The 18,691-nt window shown below is 32.5% G+C and overlaps 4 protein-coding genes across 7 annotated transcripts; all 4 read left to right on the top strand.

Annotated features, from left to right (window-relative positions):
• The first annotated feature begins 257 nt into the window (after window positions 1–257).
• Window positions 258–961, top strand: LOC109132970 (small polypeptide DEVIL 3). Its single transcript, XM_019245482.2, has one exon. The coding sequence runs from the start codon at window positions 429–431 to the stop codon at window positions 549–551; it is 123 nt and encodes a 40-aa protein (XP_019101027.2). The 5' UTR covers window positions 258–428; the 3' UTR covers window positions 552–961.
• A 6,612-nt stretch (window positions 962–7,573) lies between these two features.
• Window positions 7,574–8,179, top strand: LOC147944732 (uncharacterized). Its single transcript, XM_087512702.1, has one exon. The coding sequence runs from the start codon at window positions 7,574–7,576 to the stop codon at window positions 8,177–8,179; it is 606 nt and encodes a 201-aa protein (XP_087368828.1).
• A 2,865-nt stretch (window positions 8,180–11,044) lies between these two features.
• LOC104787727 (transcription factor TCP1-like) lies at window positions 11,045–13,236 on the top strand. Of its 4 annotated transcripts, none has more exons than XM_087452804.1 (3): window positions 11,045–11,326; window positions 11,799–12,841; window positions 12,941–13,236. In XM_087452804.1, exons 2-3 carry the CDS (start codon window positions 11,815–11,817, stop codon window positions 12,949–12,951), a joined length of 1,038 nt encoding a protein of 345 aa, XP_087308930.1. In that variant the 5' UTR covers window positions 11,045–11,326; window positions 11,799–11,814; the 3' UTR covers window positions 12,952–13,236. The 4 variants fall into 4 exon arrangements, with proteins under 4 accessions (XP_087308930.1, XP_087308931.1, XP_087308929.1 ...); XM_087452805.1 differs by lacking the exon at window positions 11,045–11,326 and adding an exon at window positions 11,420–11,573; XM_087452803.1 differs by lacking the exon at window positions 11,045–11,326 and adding an exon at window positions 11,458–11,654.
• Window positions 13,237–15,563: 2,327 nt separating this feature from the next.
• LOC104787726 (cyclin-B1-2) lies at window positions 15,564–17,244 on the top strand. Its single transcript, XM_010513338.3, has 4 exons — window positions 15,564–15,826; window positions 16,164–16,264; window positions 16,582–16,679; window positions 16,995–17,244. Exons 1-4 carry the CDS (start codon window positions 15,701–15,703, stop codon window positions 17,093–17,095), a joined length of 426 nt encoding a protein of 141 aa, XP_010511640.1. The 5' UTR covers window positions 15,564–15,700; the 3' UTR covers window positions 17,096–17,244.
• The last annotated feature ends 1,447 nt before the right edge of the window (window positions 17,245–18,691 follow it).

Genomic DNA, 18,691 nt, shown 5'->3' with positions numbered 1-18,691 from the left:
CATAATGCGCGTGGGGTTGCTTTGATTCCTTTGTAATCTTGTTACTTCTTAGAAATGTTGATATGGCATACCCTTAATTAAGAGAGAGAGAGACTTTTTGTAGATTCCAATTTAATTCTCAAGTTCTTTTTATAAAAATTAAAAATAGAATAATAATATTCAATGCATGATGAGAGAAAGTATGGGATACAGTCTTCTTGTTACTTATTTCTATTTCTTTTCATCTATAATTGGTATGATGTATACATATTTTTGCCTACCTACATAGTATATATGCATGTATGTGATGTGAGTATATATAAGTTAAGTCCTACTCATTTGCACAACATCTCTCTCTGTGCTAAGGCATCTCTTTCTCCCTCTCATTCATAGACTCTCTCTCTCTCTTTCTCTTTCCCTCTATCTCTGTCTCTAGAGTTATTTTAATCATGAAAGAAACCAAGAAGAAGACGCCATGCAGCAAAAAGCTTGGAGGATACTTGAAAGAGCAGAAGGGAAGGCTTTACATCATCAGAAGATGTGTGGTCATGCTCATTTGCTGGCATGAGTAACTTGCAACTTATATGCGTTATATTTTCATGCATATGTATATGTTGGTAGTACAACAGTTTGATTGAAGAAAGGGATCGGATCTTTGTGGTTGTGGCGATTTGAGATGTGAGTGGACTTCGCAAGCTGGAGATATATTTCCTGAGTTGTTACTCGATCATCAGTTAGGATAATAACTTGTGAGTTAGTATGAAAAGTTATAAGTAGAATCTTCTTTATTATTGTTTGTGTATGATATATAGCTAGAGTAAGGAGAGACAAATTATAATCAAAGTTTGTAAATGCTTACAGAGAGTAGTTGTGAGAGGGATTTCCTCGTCTCTAACTCAAGTCTTTCATGTTGTTGTGGCATTTAACAATAATATGTTATAAAGATTAATTACAAGTATAAGTTATAAGAACAAATTAATAATTTGATGTGTAGTTTCATCGTAAACTGATTTTAAACATTTTCAAAAAAGAAGTAAAGTGCTTAGCAAGTAGTCAAGTACCCATGGAAACCGGTTCTAAATGACGTTTTTTTTTTGGGTGCAAATTTAAAATATATACATAAAGTTGCCAAATTTTGAATAGAATTTAATTTGGCATTTACGAATATGAAAGAAATCCCATATCAATCAGATCAAACTTTTTCATATCTTGCTCCTATTTTTGAACCTTCAAGCACATGTGTTTGTTTGGACCCAGTGACTTAAATTCTATAGCAAAATTATTAAAGGACACTGTTTTCATTTGCGTATTCATATTTTTCCCCCTACGTAAAAATGACCGTAGAACATTGACAGAATTAGAAAAAGGCATTTCATGAAAATAACAAGTCTTGATTTGTATAGGAAGTAAAAAAAGAGAAATGAGTCACACTAGTCATTACTGTTTAGCATTGTGTCTTATTACCGAGTTTGGGTGATATGTAATGATATAATGCATTACTATCATATTCAGAAGACCTGACAAGATATTCAAGCCTTACCAATGAGAACGTGCCAAAGGATACTCTTAGTGATGACAGCTTTTATGTCTGCCCACGGGCAAAGGCCAATGTCCTGAGGCTGAGACCCACATACCATCAGATCGGATCGCCACATCATCTCTTGTTATGTGTTTTCGATAGGACCCATCACCTTGCGATAAATTAGACATTTTAGTCACCCTTGGTCATTAGTCTTGGACCCAAAAGGACGATTAGAATCGATATATATATTTCGATCAGGCCGGTGGTTTAACTTTTACTACAACTAGATTCTGTACTTCTAATTTTATACAATTAGATATTCTTTTTTTTTTTTAACGGCAAATCAACTTTATTATATCATAAAATTGTTACATGATACATTATACATCCATTCAAATACAACCATTGAATCAAATAAAGGAAATTGAACCAAATTTCGATGAAGAAGTGGAAGTAACTCTGCTTTATAAACGAAAGCCTTACAAACAACAGATGAAATCTGTAAAGTCCCATCTTCATATACTCGTTAAGGGCTAACACCTTATAGATGAAATTCCCAGATGCTTTTGAAATCCAAAAGGTTTTATAAATAAATTACTACACAACACTTCTTAAAGTTTGATTTCCAATTTTTACTTTTTTTTCTTCTCTTAATTTTTGTTTTCTTATGAAATGCATCTTACTTTGTAATGATATTCCCGGTTGTGTTGTGTGTGCACATATTCGTACACAAAATTTTCTAAAATAATTTTAATCAATAAAAAGAGAATATTCGGATTCAAAAGATAGACTCAGTACAAAATTATTTAAAGGTAAACTTGATCTTGAGTTTAGCTTTTATTTTTATTTTTTGCCAACAACACACATACGTTTGACATCCATGTTTCCAAAATGGTTGGAACCCATTTTACAACAATTGGTGCCTCCTACAGTCCTACTCCTATAGTGAGATACACCTAATCATAGAAAAGAAAAATACATCAAAGGAGCTAATTAGCTTACTTATTTGTTCTTGATCCAGTTACCATTTATTTTTCTATAAGGTTATATAATTTGGGTTTGATGACTATCGTTGGGTATATGATATTGGCGCCGTTGGTTTTGATAGATGCTATTGTTCATGCACATTAAGTTTTGTTGTTGCATACATTAAGATGTATTTACTTCTTGAAGAAAGACTTGTGCTGCAAGTGTATACGAATGACATACTAGTTTTGAAGGTCAGATTTCAAATCAACTTTTGTAATCAATATATTTTACATAAAATGTATATATTTTGAATGCATATAAATTATGTATTGTCATTGTAAGTAGAAAGCAAAACTGAACAAAAATTACAATTTCTAATCATGGTAATACTAGTTTATCTTCTTACACTGATTAAAAACTATAACATATTCCTTATTTTCAGATAGACATGAACGAAATTTCCTATAATATCATGCTAATACTAGTTTCTATGTTATCTTAGTTCTAATTCTATGTTGTTAAAGAAAAATGTTTTATGAATATCTTTTTTTATAAAATAAAATTTAAATATCTTGTTGTGTCAAACACTTCTAAAAGAAAGAAAAAAATGTGAAAGCAGATCAATGAATATGAGAAGAGATGTTCGAAGCTGAAGATAACCCTGTTCGGAGCAAAGTCGCAACTATAGTGCCCGGCGACAAGGAAAAAAAGCCAGATGCTTAAAATGAAAACGATATCTCACACAAACCTGTTTATGAAGCAGCGATATCTCCATACGCTTTTGAGTTGCAAATGTAAAAACGTTATACTCCATTTTAGTGATAGACAACAATGCTATTAATAAATTGTATATGGCCACGGGATTAACTCGTCCTATATTTCTTTCGGCAACTATAGTGTATATTCTTATCGGACTGATACTACCAACTATTTCTTGGTCGCTTGAGCATTTTGTATATATATCTCCTGTATAATAAAACGGAAATACATAACATTGTTTTGTAGACTATATAATTTTAATCAGTTGGTTACAAATAGGTTATAGAATAATTGATAGATTAATTGGTTACAACTTAAATAGTGGGTGCAACCTTAATTTATTTTCGAAATATTTTAATACTAGAGCACGTTGTTTCCAAAAATCTTTAAAAAAATATTTCAAAGAATCATTTGATATCATCTAACTTACCATATTAATTTTCTTTATTAAATTATTTATCAAATAAAATCTTTTGATATCTAACTTAACATATTAATTTGTTAATTATCATTATACTTCACCTCTCATTTTTATATATAAGTTTATTTTGTGAAACAAATAAATTATCATATTATTTATTACAATTAAAAATAGTTTTATTTCCAGATATACCATAAGTTGAATTTCTAAAACAAATATAAATTGTTCAATCTATAAAATATTCAAGCTTTAGTAATATTATTCTTTAAAAATAATATCTATTTATTAAAAATTTTACTGAGTAACGGGTCAAAATTTTAATATTTAAATTCAATTTCATTTTTTTGTTGAATTTTATAATTTTATATAATATAATAAAATTTAAATAATTTATTTTGAAATATTTTTAAAATATTGAAACTTGATATATAAGTTAGAAACTATAAACACTCTAAATTGATTCGTTATAGCAATGTCAATAATATGTCACTATAATATGAAAGAATTTCAAGAAACAAGTATATTAAAACAAAAAAATATAACAATATATTAAATTACTCATAATATAATAACTTGCTTTTTAAAAACCAAATTTCAAAAATTATGTCTTATAATGACATTCAAGTCATGATGTAGAATATACATTGTTGAAATAAATTCACATAGATAAATTAATACAACATATTAAAATTTTATTTTAAAATATAAAATATACAAAAATTTATATAAAATAAAATTTAACCAGTGTTATAGCATGGATACTTATCTAGAATCATTAACAATATAAAACTTACAAAATGAGTGTTTTTATTCAAGCCATCATATTTAGCATATGATTTTACTTCATAATGTTTTATCCAAAAAACTTTTAAAAACAATCACATAAATTATATTTTATATAAAAATTACAATATGAATAAAATGAATTTCAACTCGTGCTCTAGCACGAGTATTAATCTAGTGATCAAGTACTAAAGAGTATGTAGATACGAATAATATATATATTTATATATATATTTTTTAACTTCTATTATATCAATGGGCCTCCCAAATAAAAACTAGACAAAAGCCTTAAACTATTACACATGATTAACATATACAAAATGAGAAAAATAAAATCTAATCGTCATCGTTGAAATCTAAGCAGTAATCCCAACGAATACTAGACCCATGGCTTTGTGGCAAAGACGTTGGTTTGGAACCCTCGTCAAAAGCATTTGGTTTCCACGTTCACTCACTTTCCGACGTTTCACCAGACCCGTCACAAATCTCCCATGCTTAAAACTCTGACAATCCGGCTCTACAATGTCATATCTCATGCCGAGCAACCTACCACACTTAGATAAACAGTTTATATATTGAATTACTATCAGAAAAAAAATCTATAATAGTACAAAAATATGGAATATTGAAATTAGGCACGGATAATTAAGGTTTCTAATAACTATATAATGAATTCTACTAAATCCCGTAATTCGAATCATACAATTGAAATTTATCAATTTTTAGGATCTATCAGGAAAGCATGGACTTCAAAACGTGATCTTACACGGTATGTTTACGTCATTGTATGAAAATTAGTAATATATGTTTTCAGGTCAGCAGATTCGAATAATCAAAATTAAATAATCATATCCCATACATATGTTTACTCATCATGGACATTTAAAAATTCGAGACAGATCTAAAATGGGTGTGGCTCTTCCACATAATATGTCCATCATTGTGGAATCAGATCACAAAATATTCGTTAATGGGTCATTAAAAGTGATGACAAAATTACTACTCAAATCGTTTCAGCAGCCCATCATTATATCCAAACAGCCCATCTTCTATTGTTTCATTTCTCCCCTTTCCCTTTTAAACAATTTTTAAATTGATTACAAAAACATTTAATAATTTTACAGAATATTTTAAAATATTTAGAAGATATAGAAACTCGAGATAGTATAAGAAAAAATTATATTTTAATATTGTATTACTATTTATTACCCCATATTAGTTACATGAATTGTTTTTTTGGGGTCAAATTAGATGTTATATAGATGAAATTTTTTGTAGATACAATGAGATGTCATTTTCATATTAACCTATATATGTAATCCCACTAGTTTGGATATTTGTAACAGCAAGCAAACGCCAAACATTTGCAGTCCCTCAAGCAACGCTTTTGGCAATCCTTGAGTCTCATTCCTTTGGCAACAGCTAACTTGACGAAGGTCTGTTTTAAGAAAAGTCATCACCGCCACAACTCAGATCGGTGTTCCTCACACATCCATCCCAACCATCTTTCATATGCCACCTTTTCAAATCTCTTGACTGGAAACCTCTGACGCAATTGCAGATTGGCGAGGTGAGTGGATCACAATATCCGTACCTCCCACATTCATTGTACTCAGCACATTTCTCCTTTGGCATGTACCAGAACATGTGCAAATCCTGAACCGTTTGGTTCCACTTGAACTGTTGCAACAATCCCTTGTAGCTCAAAGTCAATCTTGAGGAGATATTGATGTTTCTGTTAAAAGTATCACACTATCTCCAATGTCTCTGGTTGCGTTTCCGCTACACCAATTCCTTTCCACACAAAGTCAAGATAGACTGGTGTATCTCGATACCAGAGAATAAGTTCAGAGAAGTCTTGAGAGTTTTTTCAAATTAGAAAGAAAAAGAAAGCACAGCTTGAGGGATCATCTGGCTCTCTCCATGATCTCAAATACTTTTTCCTTCCTAATTTCATCCCTGGTATGGTATATGTTTGTTATTTATATTACATTTACTCAATTGATGAGTTCATAAACGACATTAGGATGTAATTAGAGGGAGTATTGAACTTGTATTTTAAAGGATTTGGTGGGATTTTAATATTTTAGGATTTTGCAAGATTTGATTGAACTTTTAGAAGATTTTTGGTTAATTGTTAGAGTTTTTAAATATTTAAAAATATATACTTTGTGACTTGGTGAGATTTTGGGAGATTTTAGGATACTTTATAACAAAACCACCATCCCATCATGATCATCACATGGACAACATAGCCTACCAAAACAACAATCTTATGTTCCATGTTTTTATCTTTCTGGATTAACAAGGGATAAGATTGATGAGAAGTAAGCTTAGGAGATAAGATTGATGAGAAGTAAGCTTAGGAGATTGATTTACATGTGTGTTGCTTGTTGTGCAGTATTGTATATTGTCTTTGAGGTGACAAGAGTTTAATATGGATAAGATTTGTTTTGACTTGCAAAGAAAGAGCAGAGGAGTTTAACCAAAAATAAGAAGTAAGAGCTCACTAAGACAAACAAAAACAGAGAGTAGCAACCATACAAGCAGCTCCGTAAAAAAAAAAAAAAGGCAGAGAAGAAGATGAAGAAAAAAAAGCACAAGAAGAAGAAGAAGATGATCTTTAGTCATTTATATATATATATCTCCCACTGAGACTGCCAAATGCAAAACAAATCATAATCAACTTTAAAAACTTGAATCTGAAACGAGAGCAGAAGCAATCAAATTCGTTGGTGGTGGGATTGGAGCAGAGGAGTGGGGAAGAGCTAGAGGACGTGAAGAGGTGAGATCTGTTTCAGTTTTGATTTCCCAGAAAATACAGTTTTTTAAATACGACTTTGGGTTCATGGATGTGGCGCAAGCTTCTTAAATATAGATCTGTAGCTAAAAGTTTCTGCAGAGTGGAGGTGCAGAGTGGGCAGCAGACTTTTTTCTGGTTTGATAATTGGAGTGATTTTGGCTGTTTATATGACCTACTGGGAGAGAGAGGGTTCATAGAGCTGGGAATCAACTCAAAAGCAACAGTCGCAGACGTGTTGTTCTCTCATCGCCGACGCCGACGTCGACATCGTTTTGAAACTCTAAATAACATTGAAGTGGCTTTGGATAAATATAGAGGGTATGCACTGCCCACTGCAATGGATGTTGCTTTATGGAGGGGTGCAGATGGCAAATTTAGCCCCAAATTTGTTACGATGGCAACTTGGGAACAGATTCGACATGTGGGAGAAATTGCAGACTGGACTAAGGGGCTGTGGTTCTCGGCTGCTACTCCAAAATACTCTTTTATGGGTTGTCTTGCCACACACAACCGTCTTACCACAGGAGATAGAATGCAAGCTTGGAACGTTGGTGCCTCTCCCACCTGTGTTCTCTGCAACGCTCCATTAGAGACTCACAACCACTTATTTTTTGAATGTCCGTATTCCTCAACCGTATGGGAACAGCTTACAGACCGTATACTGCAGCATCAATACACGGTCAACTATGATGCTCTTCTTGCGCTGATCGCTGGCCAGACCTTCCAATTCTCAATTTGTTTCATTCTACGGTACGTCTTCCAAGCTACTGTCCACTCTCTTTGGTGTGAACAGAACAATAGAAGACATGGTGTTCGGCCACTACCTCCAGATACTCTCGTTAAGAACATTGATCGTATGGTCCGTAATCGCTTTATCTCTCTGCTGAAGCAAGGACAAGTCAAATTTGAAGCCTCTTTTCAACTCTGGCTGGGCTCGAGATAAGGAGTTACTAAGAAGAAGATGAAGAAAAGAAATACAGTTTTTTTTGTTCTTCTAAAATCTTGTAAAATTCTACCTCAAAAGATATGATTTTGAGGGAGAGTATTTTCAACTAAGGGGGGTGTATTCAACTTGACATTTTAAGTGATTTGTGTGAAATTTATAAATTCTATGTTATTCAATCATGGATTTTAAAAAGTCTATTAAAATCCACTGTTATTGAACTGATGATTTAAAAATCTACTTTAAAATCCATTAAAATCCCTTGTTATTGAACTGATGATTTAAAAATCTACTTTAAAATCCACTGTTATTCAAAACAGTTTTGTGGATTATGATTTTAATAATTTTTAGGATTCTGGAAGATTCTGGAAGATTTTTTTAGTTAAAAATACAGAAATCCAAATCTCATGGTTTTAGGTGAGATTTGAAAGAATTTTACAGAAAATCATATGAACTTCCCTAAAATCTATCAAAATTCTAAATTTCCTAAATCCCATCAAATTCTCCAAAATCATAGTTTGAATACACCCCCCTAAAAAACAAACCAAAATCTCCTAGAATCATTCAAAGTAGCAGTTTTTAAAAAAATTGTGATATTTTGAATAATAGTAGATTTGAAGTAAGTTTTATGAAACTTCATTGAATAACAAGGGATTGTAAATTATTTTAAATGATTTTACATAAATCTAAGTTGAATAACATAGGATTTTAAAAGATTTTTAAAAATTATCAATTGTATAACAAGTGATTTTAAAAATACTCTACAATCTTTTAAAATACAAGTTTAATACCCCCTCTTAAAGAGGAGGCCATCTTTTACATCTTTGTTATTAATATTACATTTACTTAATTGATGATCGTCAAATTCTATGAAATATTTCACCAATATTTTGTAAAAGATTTTAGAGAACAAAAATAGTACTTTCTCTTAATAGTTTGGTTTTAGAAGAGATCGTTATTTTATTTTTTTGGATTAACGAATAAACGTTCTTTGAAGTCCACATTTCACACTATATATCAAAAGAAATACTCAATGATTAGGAACAGCATTTAAAGCCAAATGTCAATCTTGAATGTTTTTGGACCTTTTGGTGATGTAAATTTATGATTAGTATCAAAAGTCTTAAGATGATTGTTCCGTAAAAGAAAAAAAAATGAATTAATCTGAAATAAAATTAGTAGCATATATGAGCTATAGTTTTTGGGTGAAATGCACCCATGCCTCTAAACACCTTAGTACATGTACTTCTTTTTTATATAAACAACCCCACATATTTGTTTTTTAAAAAAACATTTGAAAAAACCCCACGTATTATTACATTTAATTTGCAGAGACTTAACTAAATAATAATAATAAAATATGAACTTTTCCATTAAATAGGAAAGAAAAAAAACAAAAAAAAAACAAAAACAAACAAAAAAGCAACACCCCCTTTTTTTTTTTTTTTTTCCATCAAACACTCCACTATATTAAATTAAAGGTTTACAAGCTTCCTTTGAAGAGAAGTCAAATACACCAATAAACTTACACAGGAGGACAAAATAAACTACAAACGATAATGTTTAAAGGCTCATTCTCACGTCTCTAGTACTCTCTTTCTATTGAGTACTCTCTTTCTAATGTTACACAGGCAACACCCCCTTTCTATTGAGTACTCTCTCGTCTCTAGTCCACCGTTTAAAGGCTCATTCTCCAATCTTCCATCTGTGTTCCATATTTACATACTGGAATCACTTCACTATCTTCCTTCCTTTTCTATATATAAGCTGTAAAACCTCCTTAATTATCATACTTGTATCACAATTCCTCAATTTTTTGTTTGCAACTTGGTACTTTTCAAATCTACCTTTAAAAAGGTAAAAATCAGCCATCCTTTTTTAGAGATTTTCCACAATTTCTCAATCTTCTGTTGAGTTTTCAATACAAGTTTCATTTTCTTAGAGATCTATGTTTGTGGATGGCTTGTTTTAACCAGTTTCTCTCACACACACCTTCTACGCTTCCCGTGTATACTTCTGTTCTGATAGTTTCATATTAATTCCCTCCCTTACTTCAATCCTCTAAATCACAAAACCACTAATATGTTGCAAAACCTAGGTGCTAAATATCTTTCAAAATAATTAACTCTCCTCCCAAATTGTAGAAAAACTTTTGTTTTGGGGATAAACTTTTTCATAAATTCGAAGATACACAAATTAATCAACTAAAATAGTAGTATAGTGTATAAATTAACAAAACAAAATAAATGTATTCTATATAGATAAACTTGAGATTCAAAACTCCAAACTCTAAAAACTAAATACTATATCCAAAAACTAAAATATAAACCCTAATTTGTACAAGAACATATGCTCAACCTTAAAAATTTTAACCTTGAAAGTTGAAACCAGCAAAAATATCTATTCCCTTTATAAAAAAAAAAGATTCAACTTTTTTTTTTTTACTTTAATTGAAATAAAAGATTTCTCAACCTTTCTATCCTGTAAGTAAAACCATCGTATTGCGATTAATAATCTAAGCTACTAAAATACTATAGTTTCAGTATTGCATAAAAAATAGTGCATTAATGCAATATATATTTAGGTTGCGCCCACTCATCAGAACAACCCTTGACTAATAGATAGGGACGTCAAAAGAAAATTTGAAAACGACAAATCTTTTCACAATCTTATTTCGTACAGGAAACCAACTCAGTTCACATCCTAGCTTTTTTTTGTCCTTCTTTTAACAAAACCCTAAATAAAGGGATAATTATAATGTTTATGTTTTCACCCACAAATTTTTTTCATTTTCTTTCTGAATTTCCATTTCCATTGTACGAAAAACTAGTCATTTAAAATAAAAACCCACTGGACAAAACAATTGTCTGAAATCCAGATTCAAAAAAAAAAACAGTGAGATTACGAAATGGAAGCAAATATCGATCGCCTTTTTTTTTTTTTTTTTCTCTCTCTCTCTCGATAAACAAATATCGATCGATGGCCTTCAATCCTAACTCTCAAAAGCCTGATTTTTATTATCGAAATGGAAGCAAATCCCTTCAGATGTCGTCTTCTGTTGTTGAATTATTAGTTTTTGGACCATTTCTCAACTGTTTATGGGCCATGTTTATTAGATATTTGCCTTTACGGAGCACTCATACGAAGGTACGCGCGTACCTACTTTGTATATGTACTGTATACGTAGTAACAGTAAATTTCTATGATGATACTAAAAATAGTTAGAGTTTGAGGTTAATCATCCCCAATATATAAAAGCTCATAGCTAGATATTAGATCTGGAATTGGAAACCCTAGAAAAAAGTTGTAAACCCTAAACCTGTAATTGAGTGAGAAAGGAAGTAGAGATATTTCTAAATCAGACCCAAAATTCATCTTTCCAGGCAGATCTTCAGTTAAGAGTTACAAAATCATGTCTTCATGACCATTTTTGTTTACACCATTAATATCTCTTTGGCTTTCTTTTTTTCTTGATGTGAGCTACAAACCGTACGCTTAGTCTCTGTCTCTGTCTTTTACCAGGATCTTTCTTTTTGATGATGTGAAAGTTATTGTTTTGTTTCTAAGGAAAAAAAAGTCATATTCTTGATTCTTAATTATTGATTCTTGATTCTTGAAGGTTCTTAAGGTCGGTGATGATGTCGTCTTCCAACAAGGATGGTAATAACCATGGAGTATACCCTCTCTCGCTTTACCTTTCTTCACTACCTGGCCATCAAGACATCATCCGTAATCCCTACAACCAACAGTTAACAGCATCTCCTGGCCAAATGGTATCAGCAGTTCCTGAGTCTCTTATTGATTACATGGCCTTTAACTCAAACGATGCTGTGAATCAGCGGCAAGGTTTCGAGCTTCCTGAGTTGTCGAGAGAAATCAAGAAGGCAGTGAAGAAGGACCGGCACAGCAAGATTCACACGGCACAAGGTCTTAGAGACAGGAGGGTAAGGCTTTCTATTGGGGTTGCTCGCCAATTCTTTGATCTCCAGGATATGTTGGGGTTTGATAAAGCCAGTAAAACGTTAGACTGGCTGCTCAAAAAATCGAGAAAAGCCATCAAAGAGGTTGTACAAGAAAAAAAACTCAACAATGGTAATGAAGACTTTGGAGACAACGGAGGCGATGTAGAAGAAGAGGTGGAAGAGGAGGAGGAGGAGGAGGATGGCGATAACAGCTTGGTGTATGGTTCGAGCCCCGAGTCTTGCGGGAAAAAAGTGTTATGCGAGGCCAAGAAGGCAGATAAGAGAAAGAAGAACAACGAGAGATCAAGAGACAACGCTAAAGGAAAAGCAAAAGAGAGATCAAGAAAGATGGCATATGATAATCCAGAAACCGTTTCCGATATCACACAATCTGAAACATTGGACTCATTCAATAGGTCTATATTCTCTAACGAAGGGGAAGACATGACACATTTTTTCTACAAGGAAACAATTGGAGAGTTTGGTAATCAAGATCCTATCTCAACCAAGATGAAGGTTAACATGCCGACCAATATGGATCAAAGTTACAATCAAGATACTGGAGCATTTATGTTAATAGATCAGGGTTCTAGCAGCAACTATAGTACCATTGATCTGCCTCTTTTGGATTATAATTATGAGCAAAACCCTTTTGTTGACCAAACCTTTTGTGCAGTCACCGACACCAGTTTCCCCGGAGGTACAGTTTGGAGTTCAAGATCCGGTTCTTGCCTAACTTATTATGATTCATATGTTTATGCATTTGATGACGTGTTTCTTTCTCTTTTTCTTCTGGCAGGGCTCCCATAATCTTGATATTTTCCAAGGACTAGGCATCAAATTTAAACATGTAAGCCAGAACAATACTTCATTCCTCTTGAATGTATATTAATTCTGTATTTATATGTGTTATTTGTAAAATACATATGTTATTTTATCTTCTCAGCGGTTGTCCAAAAAAAAAAAAAAAAAAAAAAAAAAATTATCTTCTCAGCCAGTGATCAAATTTGATTTTTTAAAATTCCATTTGTGTACCCTTCAAGTTGTATTGTTACCTTTAAAGTATTTTTGAGATGAATAAGCAAATGATTTCTATATTTTGAGATGAATAAGCCATTTTTTGCTCATTGTTTCACATAGAGCTATCATTTTAGAGTTGTTCCTATAACCCTAAATTCCACTAAGAACCACAAAACAAATATGAAATATGCGTTATGATGAACATTGAGGGAAAATCAAAAGAGAGAACAAAGAGATGGCGTATGATCATTCAGAAACCTATATGTACATACGTGTAACGCTTGATTAAACTACATTGCAAACTGAAGTGAAACTGAACATTAGTGTATGGGGTTTAAAGTTTGGCTTTTTCGAAGAGAGTATTGTTAAATCTCTACATTTAGTATGATTTGTTTAAAGCTAGCTAGGTTGGTAGTTGAAACTCGTTTGCTATTCAATTTTAAGAATTACTAAAAGAAAATTCAATATTTGGAAGTGACCTAAATTAAGTAGCTACTAGATCTGCCCTTAGATAATATATCAAATGAATAGGTCAATTTAGCCATTGTCCATTTTTTGAATTGTTTCATGGAAAATTAAGAATGGTATTAGGGTCCAAAATACACGCTGACATTAACCGATATTGATCCAACCTACAGTTGCTCGATTAATCTGACATATATTGATCTCTAACCTGTTGATGTCCAGATCGGTCACAATTAGTATGTTTAGTTCGGTCAAAGGAGGGTCGAAGTTCTCTTTTATTATATTGATGTCAAGACACAAAAGGACGGATTACAACTCGACTTAAACGAGTTACAAGTATAAACGAGGATAATCGACGAGTTGCTATCTCGTCGGTCCTCCGAGCTATCGAGTCTAAACTGTAGATTTCCACTTGGACGAGCTGAGGCTTTCGTACTTGCTATCTCGATTCTTTTCCTTTTTCTCGATCCCTTTTTCTGCAGACCGTACGTCTCCCTTTATAGGGAATCGTGTCGGTTCGTCTATACGAAAAGACCATAATACCCTCCCTTCCTTTGGAGATTTGTCATGGGCTTTTTCTGGGGCAGGCCTATTGTTTGGGGTGTAGATCCACCCCCAACATAACCAGATTTGTATAGATGAATGACTAGAAAAACCATTAGATATGTAAGATATAATACATAAACGAGGATGTGCTAATCTTTTTTTCATCGATATGATGACTAAAAGTTTCGACTATACTCGTATTTAAATGAAAATGACTCTAGCTAACATTTTATACACATATTGGTACCAGTGAAAGGACTCTAGCTAACATCTTATACACATATTGGTACCAATGAAAAATATTTCCCATTCCAAAGTAAATACGTTTAAGTTTAAATTTTTTTAATTTACATAAAAAATAATATACATATGTTACAACGCTCAGATTAATATAATTTTTAATTATTTTATGAATTTAAAATTTATATAAAAATATTTAATTTTATGTTATAGCACGGATAACTACCTAATTAAAAAAAAAAAAATGTTGGTTCCCAACCTTGGAAGAAATTTATTCTCAAGGGAATTTAATTAGATTTGGCTACAAGCACACAATATTAGATAATACTTTGAATTTTACTTTCTGATTACCACCCTCTATAGATAATATAATATATTTGTTAGGAGTCTCGAATTTTGCTTTCTTCTTTCTTTTTCATTTCGTTTTTGTTGTTTATTCTGTTCTCACGTCTTTTATTTAAAATTAAGAACGAATTTGTTGTACTGACCTTTAGTATCTATCTAGACTTGCCTCATTGTTTATCATTTTTATCTGTTCTTCTTCTAAGCATGTAATCAGAATTGTACTGACATTAAATCATTAATAATATGTAGACTTGACTAGGTCGCTCTGGATTAGTTAAGTACCTATGAATAATCTACAATATTTAATCAACATTACTGACTGGGAAAGTGATTTGCCTTCAAGATTTTGTAGCAAAGTGAAAGTAAAATTTATTATATAAAATTTCATTTGTCAGATCCTATGAAGTAAACTCGCCGGAATAGCTAAAAATTTAATATTCGCATAACATCTTTTCAACATGCCGTTGTGGTACACATTTGTTTAATTTTTGTTATTAGTCTGACCTTGAGTAGACCGACCTTCACCGCTTCCCAGTCTTTAAGGGTGTCTCTGGGTGGTTACCATAAAATATTCACTGGTTTTACATTTTATACCATCTTGTAAAAAAAGGTTATTACACAAAAAAAAAAAAAAAAGTTAACTTATTAGTGTGAAAATAATCTTTAACAAACTCATATCAGCCCCTTTAACAAACAACAACACACACAGAAGAAACTAATCGTTAGCCAATATAAACGGGCCTAAATATAATCTTAATGGGTCTTATATTTGGGTTTACTCATGAGAGCCCATTATATCAAACTTCGTCTTTAATGTTTTTTTTCATACTTTTCTTGTTCCAAAAGCCGCAGAGGAAGCTAAGCTACAAGAAGAAGAAAGCAAGAAAGAGGAATAGAAGAAGAAGAAGAAGAAGAAGAAGTTGAAACAAACTAAGAGAAAAAAATGGAGTCTCAGAAGAAGATAGCTCATGAGATCGGTGGTGTTAAGAATGATGCTCTTAGATTTGGTCTCCACGGCGTTAAGAGCGACATCATCGGATCTCACCCACTCGAGTCCTCTTACGAATCTGTAAACACTCTCTTCCCCGATTAAGTTATTTTTACTTTGTTACTTAGTTTGAAATTGATCCTATATCGATCTGTTTGTTTTCTCTCGGGAAAGTGAGGAATTAGCTTAAGAAAGGAACTTAATTGTGGTTTGATTAGGATCCTGTAATCTCTTATCTCTCTCTTCTATGGCCTAATTAGTTGGTTACTTTGCTTTTGCAATTCGCTATTTTGGGTTTAATTCGAGATTTTCTTGAGTATAAATTGCAATCTTACTAGGTTTTTTTTTTTTTAAATTGGGTGAATATTAGGGTTTTGTTCATCTTGAGTCTCTTTTGATCCATCAATTTTTGTTTCAGGAAAAGAAATCGAGAGAGACGATGAAGAGGATGGTCATTGGACATACCTATGGGACTGCACTTCCATTGAAGATGGATATGGATAGGCAAATCCTCTCAAGGTATGTGTTTTTGTAATTGTAGTACTCTAACCTAGTTTCTCTGAATCTGGTTACTTGATACTGGAACACTGATAGATCAGACTGTTGTTTTATGTGTGAATCAATGCATTGGGAAGCTAGTGATGTAAAGTATTTTTAAGTTCTTTCTTTGTCTGTTACTTGGTTAAAACTTGAAACTATCTATGTGTGTTTTGGGGAGCATAGGGTTTAAAAGTGTGTTCTGACTTCTGAATGATCTGCTGGTTGTTTAGAGCACTCTGAAAAGCAACATATGGTTGTACTGTTCTCATTCTATCCTTCTTTTCTTGAATGTTTAGGTTTCAGAGACCTGCTGGACCAATTCCATCGTCAATGCTCGGTTTAGAAGTTTACACAGGAGCCGTGGATGACTTTGGTTTTGAGGATTACTTGAATGGTAATTTTCCTTTACTCCTGTTATGTGTATCTCAATGCTACATTCACTTTTAGATCAGTGGACACCGAATTGATGTTATTTCAGTATGCACTAGCAGATAAATAATTTGATAGAATTCATTCTATGATACTTCTTTGTTGCTTACAAGATGCTGAACTTTCTTCAAAGCATCACATTGTTAGTATTTCTATAGTTCAGTTAGTATGCTTTTCTTGACACCAATTGACCAGATTAATTTTTATAAAAAAGGGTCTAAACATATTGATTTTAAATTTGATACCAGTCATCTGACTCTAGTATCTTCTTCCCTTGCAGATCCTCGTGAATCCGAGACATTCAAGCCCGTAGACTTTCACCACGGGATGGAAGTTCGTCTCGGCATCTCAAAGGGCCCGGTTGACCCAAGTTTCATGTAAGGCCACATCATGGGTGGGTTGCTGTGTTTTAGCTTTTGAATCATGGAATCAAGTTAGATCGTGTATGAACTTATTTCAACCATAGACCTTATATATTCTCTCTTGACCCAAGTTTGAAATCAGATGAGACAACCTGATCAGTTCTAGTATGTCAAGTTTTGTGAAACTAAAATATCATGTTTTAGTTACGGCAGTTGATCAACTAGTAACTGAACTGGGAAAATATATGGGATTGAGAGATATCGAGAGGAACTTAAAAAAAGATTATGAAATTGACATAAATCAATAATGTTCACCCTGTTACTAAAATAAGAAAACAGCTCCATATCAGAGGCGCTCTGGTGGGCTTTCCTTTTATCTCTGGCTATAGTAAACCCGTCCTATCGAATACTTATACAATACCAACCCAAAAAATTCAAGAAGGTGCATCACAGAGGAGATGCTCTTGCTACGGTTGCGGGAACAAAATACTAGTGAGATGGTACAAACTCTAAGGACCGATGAGCTTCTTTCGTGCCTTTTGTGGTCGGATTGGAGTTGTCTAGATAATCTTGTTCCTCTAAGTCGTGAAAAAACCTCTACTCATTTCTCAAAAAATGTTGAACTCATGCCAAAAATAAAAAAGGAACAAAATGTAAATACAAATACAAATATCATTTTCATCTTTTGTATTCCTCTCGCTTGAATCCCTCTCAGTTCAATCTAAGACGGGTTCTTTTTTATTTTTTTTACTAACCGAGTCAGTTCTCTACAATTCTTCACATTCATTTTTGTCTCATTCCATCCTTTTTCCATTTTATTATCTGGAGTGAGCATGAAAACTCTACTTTTTATGAGAGAGTAACTTAAGAGGAAAACTCTTCTCAACTCAACCGGTGATTTCTTAGAGGAAAAGATAAGAAAAGATGTTTTCTTTTCATATAGCTGACAGAACTGGAATCACAAAATATTTGAGTATTAAAAGTTCTCCATTTAAAAAGATGCTTTTTGCTAACGTCTTTTACAATTAAAAAAAAAAAAATTTGATTCCCAAAGAAGTAAAGAAAAGAAAAGAATATAAGCAACGGTCACAAACACGATTGCACAATGTAAGGCCCCCCCTCCCTCCCTCATGACTCTTTTAACTCGAACGTTCTTCTCACGTAGGCCCACTAACACTCCATTACCCCCTTCATCACTTCTTCTTAATTTCTATCATGCTTACTATTTTATTGCAATTTACCACCAATATTGAACCCCTTTTTTGTGTTCCATTTATCACCAAATTTATACATTTTCATTTTTGCTTTACAACAAGAAAACATCTAAAAGCTATCTATTCTTGAATGATGAGTATGCAAGGCATCATCGTCTTATTGTGGTCATCCCTAAAATGACATTTATATTTATTGCATAATTTTCTTTTAAGTAATTCGAGGTGCGAGTCTAATTAAAATGTGGAAGAAAGACGGCGGCAGCCAAACGACCCACTTACTTTATCATTTATTCATTAAAATTTCAAGTTTGTGGGCTAGCAATATCATTGAATTGACCAGTTTAATTTTTTTTTTTATGTCTCTATACTAATAGAAAAGGAAGCATTGTTCAGTAAACTAA

Source organism: Camelina sativa, chromosome 5 (assembly GCF_030686135.1).
Source record: "Camelina sativa cultivar CO46 ecotype springtype chromosome 5, ASM3068613v1".
Lineage (NCBI taxonomy): Eukaryota > Viridiplantae > Streptophyta > Magnoliopsida > Brassicales > Brassicaceae > Camelina > Camelina sativa.
The sequence above is the reverse complement of the archived record's forward strand: the minus strand, read 5'-3'. Positions and strand labels throughout refer to the sequence as shown.